Below are 16302 nucleotides of genomic sequence, written 5' to 3' on the forward strand. Positions count from 1 at the left end.
TGAAATGGCATCAAGTAATAACTACGTTTTTTTTAACATTCATTGCTTATTGAACGTTTTTTCGAGTTTAATCTTAGGGCAATTTTATTTCTTCACTAATAAAAATAAATTAAATACGCATTTAAAACAAAAACAATAAAAAACGACTGTATGTAAAATTATATCACCTCCACTTTCATGCTTGTTATATATTTGTCGGTAGATGTCGCCTCTAGTATGTCTTTTAGGGTAAGAAAATTATATAAATTTATTAAAAACTAATTCATTCGAATTATTAAATTCCAAATTAAAGTTTAAAAATTAAATAAGAATTTTTCATGATATATTTAAAACTGTACTCTACTGCAAAAATAATGCTCACAACGTCCCAAAATTTTACATGTTCTATTCTCTGAAACATAAATCTTCTATTTTTAATTTTAAGTACTTTTATCTACTTATTATATTAAAGGAAACTATTAACATTTTAATATAATTTACACAAAATGTAACTCATATTCCATCTTAAAATAGGTAAGTTTCTACTCTATACGAAAACCAAATACAGAACAATAAAAGCAAATTTGCAATTGTTTTTCAAAACACCTGAAGAAGGGCTGATACATGTAGTCGAAACGTTGTGAGTGAGCATGCTTTACAAAGAGAACACATTGATATTTTATGTCACAAGACGTACAAAACTTTCTTTAAAAATCTGTTCCAAGATTAAAGAGCAACATCCAATTAATAATTGAGTTGAATTCAGGGCCAGAATGGCCACATAAAAATTTGACTTATTTGGTAAGCACACTTGAAAAAACCTCCCTGATATGCTATAATCGTAAGGGTAGAAAGGCCATAGTATTGCTGTAACAACATTCAAAATACGGTGCATATTACATTTGAATTATGGTATATTGAAATATATATTATATATTTTCATTTTTATTTACAATACAATGCACAATCAAAGAGCAACAATGCTGGAATTATGACTATAAACGAGATTATTTCCTCAAAATAATGAAGAAATGGTATACCCAGTGATATTAAAATCTTTTTTAGAGATATAAGGTTGCATGGCAACCAGAATACAACGTTCCACATCTTGCTGATAAATACTTCAGTTATTTTCTATATTTATTTAATTTAAAAGAGATATAAAATTCTAAATTCATATCGTGTAAGCCAGAAATTGGGGTTGTGGAACACCAAACATTGAAATTAGGATTTCTCACTACATTTCTGGCTTGACTCAAATACCCTAAAGTAAATGGGTATAACATTCCTTCATTGTTAAATGCATTGTCCTTTGGGATATTTTCAAGGATCCATCAGCTAAACTTTGGGTATTTTCAAGGATTCACCACTACATTGGGTACCTTTAAGGATTCATCCACTGAAGATTCGGTATTTTCAAGGATTCATCCATTAAAGTATGGCAGACAATCTTCCTCATTGGCTTGTGAATGTGCTCGGTCCGCGAATTAACAAAACAAGAGAGGGAAAGAAATTGGAGATTTTCTCCTTTGCTATAGGGGATAAGATGCTATGCCCCTATCATTTTCTTGACGGTGTACCCGGGCATGGAGTATACGAATAGGGCTAGTACAAGGATAAGCATAGCGGCAATTATCACTTTTAGGATTACCCACTTGTAATTATGCCAGATGATGTAACGTATTGACTTCAGAGGATTGATAAACCAGATGAAAGAGGAGTCAGGCCGGCTGTGGGAAAAAAAAAAATTGATTGGTTGTTTAATTATGTTATTGTCATATAAATTATATTAAATTATTTAAATAACATTCAAACATCTTAATTTATTATTTCCTTCCTGATCTTAAATAAACATACTTTAGTAAAAGCTAATCTTAGAAACAGAGAGAGAAAATAAGAAGAGGACTCGAATCCAATCCATAAATGCTAAGAAATAACCACCTAGTCAAATACAGCAATGTACAGCGCATGCGTCGTCGCTATTTTCTTTTCATTTTTAATTTCTCTCCGCAGACAGGATTATGTTTCACGAGGATAGACATGTCCCGAAAAGGTAAACAACTTTGTATAAGAATAAAATGCTGTAAATTAAGTGCTTTAGAATATTCAACAGGTCCAAAGATCGTCAAGTTACTTAAACAGCACACATCAAACAAGATGACTCACACTATTAAGTGTCGCCGGCCCTGTTATCCGCTGATGGAAAATATCGCCTTTTGTCGTTACAACCGACTGCCAAGAAAAGGCCAGTTGTGTAACCAAATTGATGGCCATGTTTGTATTAAATATTCAGGCGAACAGAAGATAATCTAAGTGACCTTTACGGGATTAAAGCCTAATTACAGTAAGCACCCCTTTTATTGAATAAAATCTCTTAGAAAGAGGTTGATCAACCTGTTTCTGAATATAAAATCATTAGAATTTCATAATATAGTTTGTTTACCGGCAAAGTTACCGAGGACAATTAAAATCAATATTTGTGGCATAGAAAAATTGTGCAAATAATTTTATTGGAGTCTGGAAGGTAAATTTGAATCTACTTGTCTCAGAAAGTCTGGCATATTTTATATATTTTTAAATAAATATGACTGAGTAAAATATAATAATAAGGCGCGATTAGCTCTGTGATTACAAGGCCACTGATGTGATGAATCGAAGTTCAAATCTCAACGCGGAAAAAAAATCGAATGGAGAAAAAAAATCGCGAAAGTCGCTTCATCAGATCTACCCCAAGATCGAAGTTATGGCTACAGCAGAGAGTGACCCCATCTGCTGTCGCTCCCAATAACTACCGCCTCCTGAATGCAAAAGCCAAAGATTAAGAGATGCACCTCGATAGCTGGATGAATATGAAAAGTAGAAATATTGAACACACTAAATCTAGTGTAGCACAGGATACAGCTACTCGCGTTTAGGCCTAGACTGATGGGTTACAAAAGTCAGAGACAGCCTCACAAGTAAGACAGTAGAGCAAGTGAGGGTATCCACCATATGGATACCACAAGGAAAGAGCAACCATCCAACCCAACCGACTGGAACTGCTTCCTGCGCAAGATGCTAGAGACCACCAAGGAAGGAAGAAAAAGCCAACGATGACGTGAAGAAATACATTCATCATGCGAGCAGACTACGAAGTAACGAGCCAATATGACAATGTACAGGATGAAACCACACACTGAGTGGTTGGAATGGTTCCCGACTGTTCACGTCACCGAAGAGCTAATAGCAGACCAGAGATTGACCATCGTCCTGAAGAACCTGATATCCCCTGGAATCGTGGGAAAAATCCAGCAGGAAAAAATCCACAGAACCTTAAGTGGGAACAAATTCAAATTATTATTTTAGGGTTGCGAGTAGGTCCAGTTCAGGTCTGGCTGGGAAGCGTTCTCCATAAATTCGTTGAGCGGCTCGTCCATTGCCCTTTACTAATCCATACACTAGGTGCATGTCTGCCAGCTCACAGTTCGTATATCGATGCATGCTCTTCGTTCGGCGACTACCGCGCCGTCTACCGTTTCCGGTTATGGGTTCATATGCGTTCACATTCCTTTAGATGTTACCTACCTCCCCTAAACGTTTGTACCAATATTTTTGAGACACCCTGTAGAAGTTGATCGTAAAAGAGAAGAACATCCTCATGAAGGACAACACTTACAGTAAGCACGAGATGAAGAATCAGAGGTTTCACGAATACTTTGACACACTCAAGCAGAAACTCCTGGCATTCCGCAAGAGACTAGGCTCATAAAGAGAGAGTGCCCAGATGAAAACAGAAAACGGGACATTTCATGAAAACCAAAAGAGCCTTTTACAGGAACCTCGAACAAGGAAAGTAGGAAGGCAATAGACCACCCGAACAGAAAGCAATCAAGGATTCCTGGGCAATATGGAGCAGCAGTAAAGTAAGACATATCAGCCGACTTCCCCCACTCTGGATAAAATTATAACAGAAGAAAATGAAGGACATACAAGAGATGACAGAATGGGAGAAGTACAACAGTCGATGAGGAAGTCCTACAATTGGCTAACCGGAGAGATTGATAATCTCCACAACTACTTGTACAAGAAGTTCACTTGCACACGTAAGCACATTGCGGACCAATTCACCCGAATGATAAGTCACCCAGAGTTTCTTCTTCAAGAATCACATACCTGAAGGCTAAGGACCAAGACACAAGAAACCTGGAAAAATATAGGCCGATCATCTATCTCCCAACGATGTACAAAATGCTGACCAGCTACATAAACAAGATGATATCAGACCCCTTGGAGACCCAGATCATTATGGCTGAAGAACAGAAGGGATGCAAGCTGATGAACAAAGGAGGCAAGAAGCAATTGACCATCGATGCCCCAGTTATGGAGCAAGCCTACAAGAAACACCGCAACCTGTGCACGTCCTACATCGATCTACAAATTAAACCAGACACTGTCACGCTTTCTACAAGCAACTATGGTAAAACGGAGGACCATCATCAAGGTCGAGAACATTGCGAACAGACCGATCCCCATCAGGAGAGGAATCTGTCAGGGAGATGCCCTGAGCACACCGGTTCTGCCCAGCACCCAATCTGCTGTCCACCCCGGATCATATTCACCACAACCCATCATGGATCAGGTTCACCACAAGTCCAGCTGGATTTTTTTTCGGCCTCCTCTTTTGTCAATAAATGCGTTTCTGCTTCTCTTTTATCCTAATAAAAATAAATATTGTGCATATTGTGCTTGTATTAATGAATCCGTTAATATTGATTTATTATCTTAGACTATAACAGGGATATACCCTAAAGAAGGAAGGAAAAACCGTACTCTCTCCCACTTGATGTATAGATGGCATTAAGCTTTACTCAGCAACCAAAGAAGCAACTCCAACAGCTGCTCTAGATCCGCGATTTCAGCAATGACATCAGGATGTAATTTGGACTAAACAGCAAGACCCTCTGAATGCATCAGGGGAAATTAATCGGTCGAAACTGCAAGCTGTAGACAGCTCTAGAGATCGAAACCACATAAGTGAGACAGACCTACAAATACCCGGAAATGGTGCAGGTAGAGAAGTTAGAGAACAAGCAGATAAAGGCCAGTCTGACTGAGAAATACCAGCAGAAACTGAGAAGCCTGCTAAAATCAAAGCTAAATAGAGGGAACACAGTTCAATCCACATAATCTATGCGATATTATTGCCATACTCCTTCGGGATCATAGAATAGACGAACAACGAACTGGAGGTGATCATGAGAAAGACAACAACAGTGACCAGGGGTTGCCGACACTACCCAAAGTGGGCCATGGAGAAACTGACCACAGCTCTGAAAGAGGGAGGGAGAGAGGGGCTTGACAGACCAATCTCATCGAAAAATAGAAGAAAACGATTGAGAACTGCTTCCAGAAAAACATAAAACCTTCTACTAGACCATCACAGAAGACAGACAAGCGGCATATTCCACTCATCTTAAGATCCTTCCTCGGGTTGATATTTATACGGTAGAACAAATACGGTAGACCCTACAAGTTGTACTAGGACTTGGGATTACACCATAATAATGGACAAGACGATCCTACACAACAGACTGAATGTAATACTCGTGGATAAGGAAATGGCTACCTCAGCCTGACAGAAGAAGCAAACATAATGAGAGCATCCTTGGACTTAGGGGGAGTCCTCACGGACTGGAGATTGCAAATGTATCCCCAATTCACAAAGGGGAATCAAAGGGTGACACGAGTAATTACAGACCAGTTAGTTTAACTTCTGTTCCGAGTAAAATAATGGAGTCACTGGTTAAAGATGCATTGCAGGATAATCTAGACAAGACTGCAGCAATAATTCAGACACAGCATGGGTTTGTTAATGGAAAGTCTTGTCTGACAAATTTGATCGGATACTCTGATGTTGTTACAAAAGAACTGGATGCTAAAAATAATTTTGATATCATAAACGTGGATTTCAGGAAAGCTTTTGAGACTACTGTACAAATTGGAGCAGTGTGGCATTAAGGGCAAGTTGCTACAATGGATAAAAGGGTGGTTGAGTGGCCGAAGAGTTAAGTAGTAATCAATGGACACTGCTCCACAGTGGGCCCAACACTGAGTCCCAGGGTTCGGTGTTCGGCCCACTGTTGGTTTATATATTTATCAATGATATTGAGAAGATATATCAGGCTTAATGTCCAAGTTTTCAGATCGTACTAAAGTTGGGATGGTTGTTAATGGCAGTGTGCTACTGCAACAGGATCTAAGAAAGGTGGGCAGATGTGCTGAGAAGCGTCAACTGAACTTTAATATTTACAAATGCAAAGTACTGCATATGGGTAGAAGTAACCGCAGAGAAACGTAACAATTATGTGGTACTACACTAAGGATGGTGGTGGTAGAGAATGAAAAAGACCTGGGAGTAATTGTGCAGTCAGATATGAAGTTTTCCGAGCAATGCAGACAGGCTGCCAGGGCAGATCATGGGGTATTGTCAATGATATATAGGAATTTTGCTAGTAGAGAAAAGGAAGTGATTATCCCTTTGTATACGGCAATGGTCAGGCCACGCCTTGAGTACTGCATACAGGTCTGGAGGCCTTCTTTTAGGGATGATGTAAAGTTGCTTGAGCGAGTAAAGAAAAGAGAAACAATTTTGGTGAAGGGAACGAAGGGACGGTCTTACCAAGAAAGGCTTAAATTCTGCAAATTACAGTGTCTGGAGACTTCAAGGCCTTATACACCTCAACCAGATCACCTAGCACAAGTGATCTGGTTGAGGTGTATAAGACCTTGAATGGGTTGAGGTGTCTCAAGTCTGATGGGATTCTTCCTCTTGCTCAGATTAAGAACCTGAGGGGAGCATAGATTCAAATTGAGAAAAGACAGTTGTAGAACAGATGTGCAAAAATTTGCCTTTAGCCAGCGGTTGGTTGTTTGTTGGAACAAACTTCCATCTGTGGTTGTGGAAGTTCATAGCGTAAATAAATTCAAGTAGGAACTGTACAAACTTTTAGAGAGAATGAATGTGTGAAATTCATTTCTTTCTTTCTTGCGTCATGTGCCTCTACGCCTACTACTATCATGGAAAAATGGGAAAATAAGGCACTCCGTGACAGACATTACAATGAACTCCATCAAGATTACATAGATAAAATAGCTTCCAATCCATGGATAACGAGCGGGAGGCTTTTCCCAGAAATCGAAGGATTCACGCTCGTCATTGAAGACCAAGTAGTCCACACCAGGAACTGCATCGCCAAGGACTCCCGGAGTGACAGATGAAACATGTCGACGACGCCATCTGGCCCCAAAAAGAATCCGACATATCACTGCAAGTGTCAAATTGATCGCCCAGACGGATTACACTCATAGACATGACCAGGTCGCCAGGATAAATCAGAAGCCACCGCAAAAATACCAGCTGATTAAAGAAAGTATACCATATTACAACTAAACCGCATCCGTACTGTAGACCTCTACTTACAGACTGTACTGGGACCTTGCCATGATATTAAAAAAAACAAGACGATTCCGCACAACAGACCAGACATAACCCTCATTGACAAACACAAAATGCTACCTGCTTGATCGACATAGCGATGCCCAAACCAGCAATCTCCAGCCAACGATGAAAAGATCAGGAACCTTTCCATATGCCACATCTCTTTGGCACCATTGATTGGAAATCAATGGTGCCAAAGAGCCTACATAATAATAATAATATATTTTAAATTTTAATTGTCTTACTTACTGAGGTTTGTCTAGTGGATCAGGTTCGCCACGACCAAGTCCAGCTGGATTTTTTTCGGCCTCCTCTTTTGTCAATAAATGGAGTTCTGCTTCTACTTTACCCTAAGAAAAATTAATTAATTAATATTTTTAATTTATTATATGTGATTATAATAAACCAAACTTCTGATTATGCCCAGAAGATCTTTGCAATTCTCAGAAATCTCACATTAATACAAAACACAATATTGCATTAACATTTTATTTAGCTCTTAATGCGTCGAAATATTTATTTAAATATAAATAATCAAAATGTCCTTACTAATATTAAAGTTTAAATTCAGGTGACCTCAGAATTTTTACTTGGCAGTGTAGAGCTGAAAAAAATTAATGGTTACATGTATTGGATTATGCTAAAATGGACATCTTCGGTGGCCGTTACATAGGCGCCCAAAAATCGTTGCTTCACCACTGATTACTTTGAACTAATCAGTGGTGTAGCAACAGTTTTCCATCTTTCCATTAGCAGTAGGCGTTTGTTTGCTACAAACGATATAAAATTCAATTCTTTACACATGGGTCATTGGCCCACAAAGGTTATAGACCTAGACTCGTTAGTACTGGGCGTAGATCGATTTTTGGCTTCTACTACGCTAACTGATGACATATCGGATTACTTCACTAGTTGCTGAACATGGGTGCTGTACCTTCACAAGGAGATGCCCGGTATTGCGCAATTTCAAATAATAATTTCCTTTTGAGATAGAGAGGTTCGGGTTTTTTATCCAGCAAAACAGAAAATCCCTAATCCTTACAACAACAGCTATGGGATTTGCAATAAATCTAATTACCGTAAGTTCCATCTCATCATTTTCTTTCTTTACAAAGAATGGCCACCAGCCTTTAATTCTCCTCTGTTTGAACAGTGAGATCATTGGAACTGTGGAGTCTGTCCGTAGCATGTCTAAGGTACAAAGCTTTGAAGATTTGGCCCCTCGTGGAAATCGGTTTAGATCCAAGGTTATTGCACCTGGAATTAGAAATGAAATTTAAATTTCTATACATTGTATTTCTATTTAAAGTTGATTTAGAAATTTAAAAATATCAATCACTACTAAAAATAATAAGCAAATGAACTTTATCCCCAACATGGCCGAGTTAGTCGATCTCATGCGAAGAAAAAGCTTTTGTGCCCAGAAATTTGGGTTTCTCTTTCCAGAAACAAGCAAACCGACCACAGAACCCATACAATTTACAGACATCATATACAGCTTAATATAGTCTTAATTTAATGACAAAAATTATCTCTAGAAAATAAAATTTTTGAATACCTAAGAAGTCATCTGCAGAAAAATGATCGGCGTCCCACACTTGTAGATCCAAACGAGCAGGGATTTTGCACTCGGTTTCATCCCACGAAAAAAGAGATTCTTTCCTAGAAATGACGATTTTTTCTTCAGCAGGCAGATAGTCGAAAGGAAACACAAACCTCCAATTAAAATTTCCTTCTCCGGTCAATGACCGGTAATGGATATCTGTACACTGGGTATCTTCGGTTCCTTTGAGCCAGCTATAAGAGAAGAGAAGATAGATTGTGAAATGATATCAGAAATGGATGTACACTTCAATTCTCTAAAGATAAATATAAAATTACATTAAATTTGCTTCATTCCCTTTGAAGTAGATACTCCATATTCTCTTTCAAATATGGAATGTTTTGATAACGAACATGATCCATAAGAATGTGTTTCACTGAATAAAGCAATTCCCTTCACAATAGATTGGATCTTTGGTTTGTATAGGTTGCGGATGGTTTCTAAAACTAGATTTATTTCATATGTAACGACCTAAGAATCCCATGTCCCAAGACTCGACTCAAATTCTGAGGACTGACTTAAGGACCCAATAATACCAGAACCCAAGACACAACTCAAAGGCTAAAGGATCCAAGAACTGATTCAGGGACTCAAAAACCCGAGAACCTCATGTAAGATATTCTATTGTTTCGTAGTCGTAGTTCAGGATTGCCCATTGTGTAGATCGCGTTGGGTTTCTTGCAAAATTGGATAGCTATGGATTTTGGTTCGAAATACAATCATTTTGCGATATCTATAGTTCAATTTTATTTATTGAGATTTTAAGTTGTTTCTCAGTGCCAGACAAGGTCTGTGAGCGAAATTAAATGGAAAAAGTCATCTGCTTAGAGATAATTTGATAGTATTTGAACTCATCATCATCTTCAGACTTTGTCCATCCACTGCAGGGCCTCCTCAAAAAGTTTCCAGCAACTGCGGTCTTGTGCTTTCTGTTGCCAATGTATACCAGCAAATTTCACAATTTCATCGAACCGCGTCATCTTTTGTATTTTTCTTGGGCGTTTCCAGTCAAGGGGTATCCATTCCAAAATTTGTTTGTCCATTTATCGTCAGTTCTTCTTGATATGTAATCTGCCCATTTCCATTTTAAGCTCGAGTTCGTGCATATGTTTTTCGGTCTCTTTTTTGGTTATGTTTAAAATTCGGTGCTTCAAATTTCCCTACCTGACTCTCAGTCTATGTAAACTTTGGCATTCAATGTCCATGTTTCATATGTTAGGACAGAGTGGATCCATTGATCTTACATACATATATTAACAGCTTCATCCTATAAGTACCTCCAAGGCCGAGGCCCATATGCACTAATTCTCAAGGTCAAAAGACTATGTATACAGCCTTTGATTTAAAATTATAAATATTCATAACCCTCCTTTTAAAAACTTTATTAACAAAAGTCGAGAAACATTTAAAAGATCCCCGACTTTGAAACAGATCCGGCAAGGTAACCAAATCCAAATGAATTGTCTCCCATTCAAGTTTGCTGCGCAGATCTTCATTGCAGGGACAGTAGAGCGTGACATGACATGAAGACCAGTCTCCATCGTCTCACAGAAGCACAAGCCAGAAGGAACCTAAACAAATTTACTCATCCTAGCCATGCTCAGTCAGCAGGAAACAAGCACTGAAGTTGAACTGCAACCACGATCTTAATTTCCAATCCACGGTCGTGTTAGAGGGTAAAAAGGCATAGGTTTCCATGCCTTTATCAGAGTCATTCCATGTAGTTCGCCAGACATTAACTCATCATGTATCGTCCGTCTCTTGACCGCAAGTAGCCGTCCCACCCTCCAGGCATGACCGAATACCTAAAATCTCTGTGAAGATGCCTCTTCTAAGATTATCAATAAATTCGCAGGCATCTTCCCAGATATTGCATTCAGAGCATCAGTAGAGACAGTACAGCAGCAGGCCCTGGTGATACCTAGAAGAGCGAATCTTTGGGCAGACATTAAATGCTTCCTTATTACCACATTTATCACTTTATGATACCAAGCTCCAGCAGCATATGATAATGGGGAAAAATACACACTCATATAACATATTCAGTGATCATCCTTTGATTTGCCAATTTCACCCTTATTACTCTGTGGAGTTGACATAGAGGAGGCACTGATGCTGTCTTCAATATCTATCCTGGAGTTTCCCAGAACCAGCAAAACTAAATCATCCGCGTAGGCGATGGCCTGTGAGTCCCCCATGTCACGCACTAAAAATTCATCCAAAACCATGTTCCACATGAAGGGGCCAAGGATCTATCCTCCCCCGGGCCTCCCTGAAAAGTATTCTCTTCAAGAGATGAGGAACAATTACTCTACGATCCGAAATTAATCCCGAAAGATGTTATATAAGTCCCCGGTCCATCACAGAGCATCAACGCACCCCTCAAGTCCACGAACAAGCCGAGAACACAATCGTACGAATTGCATCTTCAGTCGAAAGGCCCTTCTTAAAACCATAATGTTTACTTGAAGAAAGATTTCAATTTTCATACTTTTAAGAATGAAAATTGAAATTGAGATTGGAATTTAAATTGTAATTTTATTGAAATTTAAATTTAGATTGGAAGCAAAGTAATTCGTGGGATATGACGTTGGATCGCTCAAGGACTTCTCCTTGTTCTTCACGATCACTCTTAGAACCGCAGTTTTCCACAATTTTGGAAAAACTCCCTCTGGTAGATATATATTGTAATGGTCTAACATTATATCGGGGAACCTAGAATAAAAGTATTTTACATGTGTCTCAATAAAGTTGATCGCAGGAGCCTTCCCGTACCTTACCCAAATAACAGCAGCATCTACTTCAACTCGAGTAAACGGTGACTCTCTCTCTCACTAGAGACATATTCCTGGTTCTCTACCTCAGTGGATCTCTGCAAGTCAGTGTTTATCTCCTTATTATATTTTAAAAACAATTCTGACAAGACGTGCGGGACCGACTGAGCCCAGATCACTGTATCCTCCTGGTTCCTATCCAGTACAGAATATGCAATATTATCTAATATTGACTTCTCAGCGATAACCTTGTAGATCGGGCCCCAGGGGTCTGCATTTCCAATCTGTCATGCGAAGCGCTCATATTGTTTGATCTCTGATGAGTATTCATTCTTTTTAACTCTATAGCTTTGCTTAAATTCCATGATTAAAGCAGGATTAGCCATCCGTCTTGCCTTCTGGAAATTTTTCCTAACAGATCTTACACTAGGATACATTGATCAAAAACTTTTCGTTTGAGACACAGTGGCAAGTTTGTCTTGAAGACTACATTAAGTTTTTCAAATGCTTGCCAATCCATTTTTATGCGCCGTTCAATTTCCATCATCATGATGTTTCCATCTATTGAAATTTCTTATCCAAAGTAAAAATACCTTTCCACTTCTTCTAGTTCTTGTCCGTGCCATGATTTTCTTTGGTCTGGTAAATTTGTTGAACATAACCCGTGTTTTCTTGATAATTATTTTAAAACTGAACTACTTGCTTTCATGCTGCAGTCTTTCAATGTTTTGTTGCAATTCTTCCGCGTCATTGGCAAAGAGAATGATATCATCTGCAAATCGTAAGTGATTCGGGTAATCTCGATTTATCTTGAGTCCTTTATGATCCCAATTTATCTTGCAAAAACTTTCTTCTAAACAGGTAGGTTTTGGGAAGATTGTGTCTCCTTGTCGGACTCCTTTTTCTATGAAATCGTTGTGACCCATATCGGTGCAGTCGCCTTTTCATATATTGATTGGAAAATATTGACGCAAGCTTTGCCTACACCTTGGTTGATTAGGGCGTCGATTATTGCTTGTTTTGTGACTGAGTCCAATGCCTTTTCATAGTCGATGAAGGCTATACATAATGGAAGGTCGTATTCATTGTGCTGCTCCATAACTTGCTGCACTGTTGGATATGATCCATTCTACTGAAGCCTTCTGAAACCTGCTTTCTCTTTGGGTTGTGCTGCATCAAGCATTGTGCCTGTTCTCCTTCAACGTCTCTTTGTGAAAACCTTGTAACAACTAACAATACGTTTATTGGTCGATAGGTTTAAATCTGCCTTGTCACCTTTTTTGTGCAGCAGAATGGATTCTGCATTTTTCCATGCTACGGGTAATTTTTTAAATAGAGGACATTTTGAAAATAGTCTGGCTAGAGCTTTACATACCGGCTAGCCTCCAGCTTTCAAAATTTCAACAGTAACTTTATCGAGTCCTGCTGTTTCCATCAAAATTTCTGGTACAGCTTCTGCATAGGGTGTTCGATCCATTTGTCCTTTATCCTTATAAAGATTTGAATAAAATTCTTCCACTCGTTTTAGTATGGTGTTAAACTTTAGTTGTTGTGCCATCCTCAAGTTTCAAAGCGAACATTTGGCTCTTCTGTGTAACCATTTTTCCTTTTTGCTTTCTTTAGACCTTAGGTTACCACTTTGCTTCATGTCTCATCTCTTTTTGATCGTGGCAATTGTCCCTTTTTAGATTTTTGTTGTTGTTTTACAGTAGGTGCAAGGGCAGTCTCAATGAGGGGTCCTATTATTTAACTATTTCTCTTAATCGCACAGCAAGCATTTTTCGGTAATACTTCCAACTTTTACAGTTAAATCTAAGTCTTTTGGTGATCACGAACCCAATTCCACCACATCGTCCGTTATTTGGTCCTCTGTAGCCAATGTCCATCTTTTAGTTTGCACAAATCTTCATCTTTTCTTCGAATCTCACATAAACCGATGATGTTCAAATGTTTTTCAGCTCTTGTAATAGTTCTTCGGCGTGAATCTGTACTCCTAGACCAAATGTTAAGCATTCCAATGTCTAATGTCCCAAGGTAGCCTGATCGAGTCGTGATTCTTAGCACCCTCTGCCATTGAGCTGGTCTTTTTCTTACTGCTGTAGGTAGCAGCTCGCAAGCCTGTGGGGAGTGAGGGCAGTTTATTTGGTTATAAAGCCATGTTGAGGCAATGGATTATAATCTGCCAAGATGGTCCACTGCGGGTTGCTAGATTTTGAATCGATTTATTCTGGTGTCTCTAAGTTTTGATTTCTCCAACATGGGTGAACCTGCCAGGAGTATATGCTACCGGTGGCATAGGTCTCAGCTTCAATGTCACGCACAAACACTCTCCTGCCACAATAAGACATTGATACATGAGAATGAGCGCTTGAAATATCCTGAGCTATATTGTTTATTCTACTGGAAAATAAATTATGCAATAAAGAACATTGCAGAAAATTCCGGATTAAATTTTTCAAAAGACAATTAGTTCTGGTGCAAATTTGAAACTCTAAATCTACTAATACTGTATATAATGTCATTATTTATAAATGAATTTACCCTTTGACATAGATGTCACTCATCTTCTCTCCAGTGAAAAACGCATCATCTTCAAGGACCACATCGTCCGTGTTCCAGATTATCACCCTTAGTTCGTAGCTATAAAACATACAAAGACAATTTACTTCTGTATTATCTGCTGACTAGAAAAATTACAAAGAAATTATTCCATATTTTTTTTTCTTCTGGTGTGCTCTATGTTTACCTTTTGGGTTTTCTTGGTGAGATATCAGTTGGTGGTTTCGGAAGAGGCATGTCCATAGGAAACATGTCCACCCACATCTCCAGTTTTCCCTGTAACAATAAAGAAAGATCAAAGATTGCTTTATTTAGCTTTATGACCTCTATATGACCCTAATGACCTAAATATGACCCTAATGACCTCTAAATGACCCTAATGACCTCTATATGACCCTAATGACATATATATGACCTCTACGTGATCTTTATGACTTCTATGAAGTCTGTTATTTTAAAAACTCAATAAATAAAATAATTAATTTGTATATACCTGTTCTATTCCAGGCTTATCAGGGTGGTAAAGGGGCCTTGTTTCTACATGTTCTGGAACAAGTTTGCACCCAACACGTGGAATCTCTTGCCACCGATGGAGGATCGCCAGGGCCATGTGTTCTTCGTGTATTCTACCACCTTTTTTTCGAACAAGAAAGGTAAGAATATTAAATGTAATTGGAACCACTGAAAAATTGAAATATTAATCCTCCATTGCCAAATTATTGATATCTTTAATAACTTAAAAAATCCTCTGTTTAAACTTTATTATAGATGAGTACAAAATAAGGTATCAGCAGCAAAATTTAATTCTTTCAAAATCGATGTTTTTCAATTAAATCGAAATTTGATGACCTTACCCTCTTCATCTTCGGTTTGGAAGCTGTATATTTTATTTCCGATTCTGACACGATTTGGCATGAAAATTGGTCCATCAAGTTTGTATTCCTTTGCCATTTTCGATAAGATTTGGGTTGGCTTCATTGGATCACGCCATTGGTTTGGTCCCGTACTGAAAATAGCAAAGTCCAATCTTTCTTATATGTAAAATGCTTTTTATTGCACAACTTAAAGAATAATTAAGGGTAATTGATCATTTTAAAGCACCACCCTTTCCTACTTACATTTCATATTTTTGAGCAAGACCACATATGGCTCTATGTCGACTATAAAATCGATTTTCCAAATCAAGTTTTGTCTCTCCTATGAGGTCATCGCTGCCTAAAAGATCCCAGTCATAGATCTGCACAGTCAGAAGAGAATCCTGAGGAAAGGTGGCTTCAAATTCAAAACATCTGGAGATAAAAAAGAAAGAAAACAGTCAAAGACATGATCAGGTCTTTGACTATGTAAAATTTCATTGGAACTTAACCATGCATTGGAATATTGAATCAAGGATAACATAGAAGCTGAATAATCATTTAAATCGCCAGTCCATGCAACATACTTGCCAAACACTGGGTTTAGCTGCTTCGATATATAGTTCTCCTTATCAGTAGTTCTCTTGCTCCCGAGGTTTATTACAATATAGGGGTCAGCTTTCCCATTAAGGTCAGCAGGATGTAGGTCAGTTGCCTGAAGTGAGAAAATTTTCGATTTTCAAGAAACTTTTATAATAGCCATCAACGGAGCCCAAATTCTCTCTATAGAGCTCTTTTAAGCAACCGAGAAAGACATTTTACTAAAATTCTTTAAATTTACCTTAACTACATAAACCCTGACCAGAACGTGAATGGGATCGTTGCTAGGCAGCCCTTGGAAGAGTCCGGCTTGTGGATCACTAATAAGCAACGTTGGATCTTGCAAGTCTTTCGGTAAGGGGAATTTATAAACTTGAAGAGACCCCTGAAAGTAGAATAAATACGCTATATTTCATTTAAAATATAATCAGTTGGATGACCAAAAATCATCTGTAT

The 16302-nt window shown here is 38.3% G+C and overlaps 1 protein-coding gene across 3 annotated transcripts in view; it reads right to left on the reverse strand.

Moving 5' to 3' along the window:
- mfr (ferlin family C2 domain-containing myoferlin misfire) overlaps positions 1–16302 on the reverse strand; it is an 81536-nt gene continuing 65234 nt past the window's right edge. For all 3 annotated transcript variants that reach the window (XM_090371209.1, XM_090371208.1, XM_090371206.1), the window contains exons 36-46: positions 16088–16231; positions 15834–15961; positions 15511–15681; positions 15247–15398; positions 14886–15025; positions 14580–14668; positions 14375–14473; positions 9015–9253; positions 8535–8713; positions 7706–7806; positions 1–1709 (exon numbers count right to left, since the gene is read on the reverse strand). In XM_090371209.1, coding sequence (XP_090227335.1) covers positions 1529–1709; positions 7706–7806; positions 8535–8713; positions 9015–9253; positions 14375–14473; positions 14580–14668; positions 14886–15025; positions 15247–15398; positions 15511–15681; positions 15834–15961; positions 16088–16231 — 1623 coding nt within the window. In that variant the 3' untranslated portion in view covers positions 1–1528. The remainder of the gene's footprint in view (positions 1710–7705; positions 7807–8534; positions 8714–9014; positions 9254–14374; positions 14474–14579; positions 14669–14885; positions 15026–15246; positions 15399–15510; positions 15682–15833; positions 15962–16087; positions 16232–16302) is intronic.

This window comes from Mastigoproctus giganteus, chromosome 4, assembly GCF_048544385.1.
Source record: "Mastigoproctus giganteus isolate SK-2022 chromosome 4, ASM4854438v1, whole genome shotgun sequence".
Classification (NCBI taxonomy): Eukaryota; Metazoa; Arthropoda; class Arachnida; order Uropygi; family Thelyphonidae; genus Mastigoproctus; species Mastigoproctus giganteus.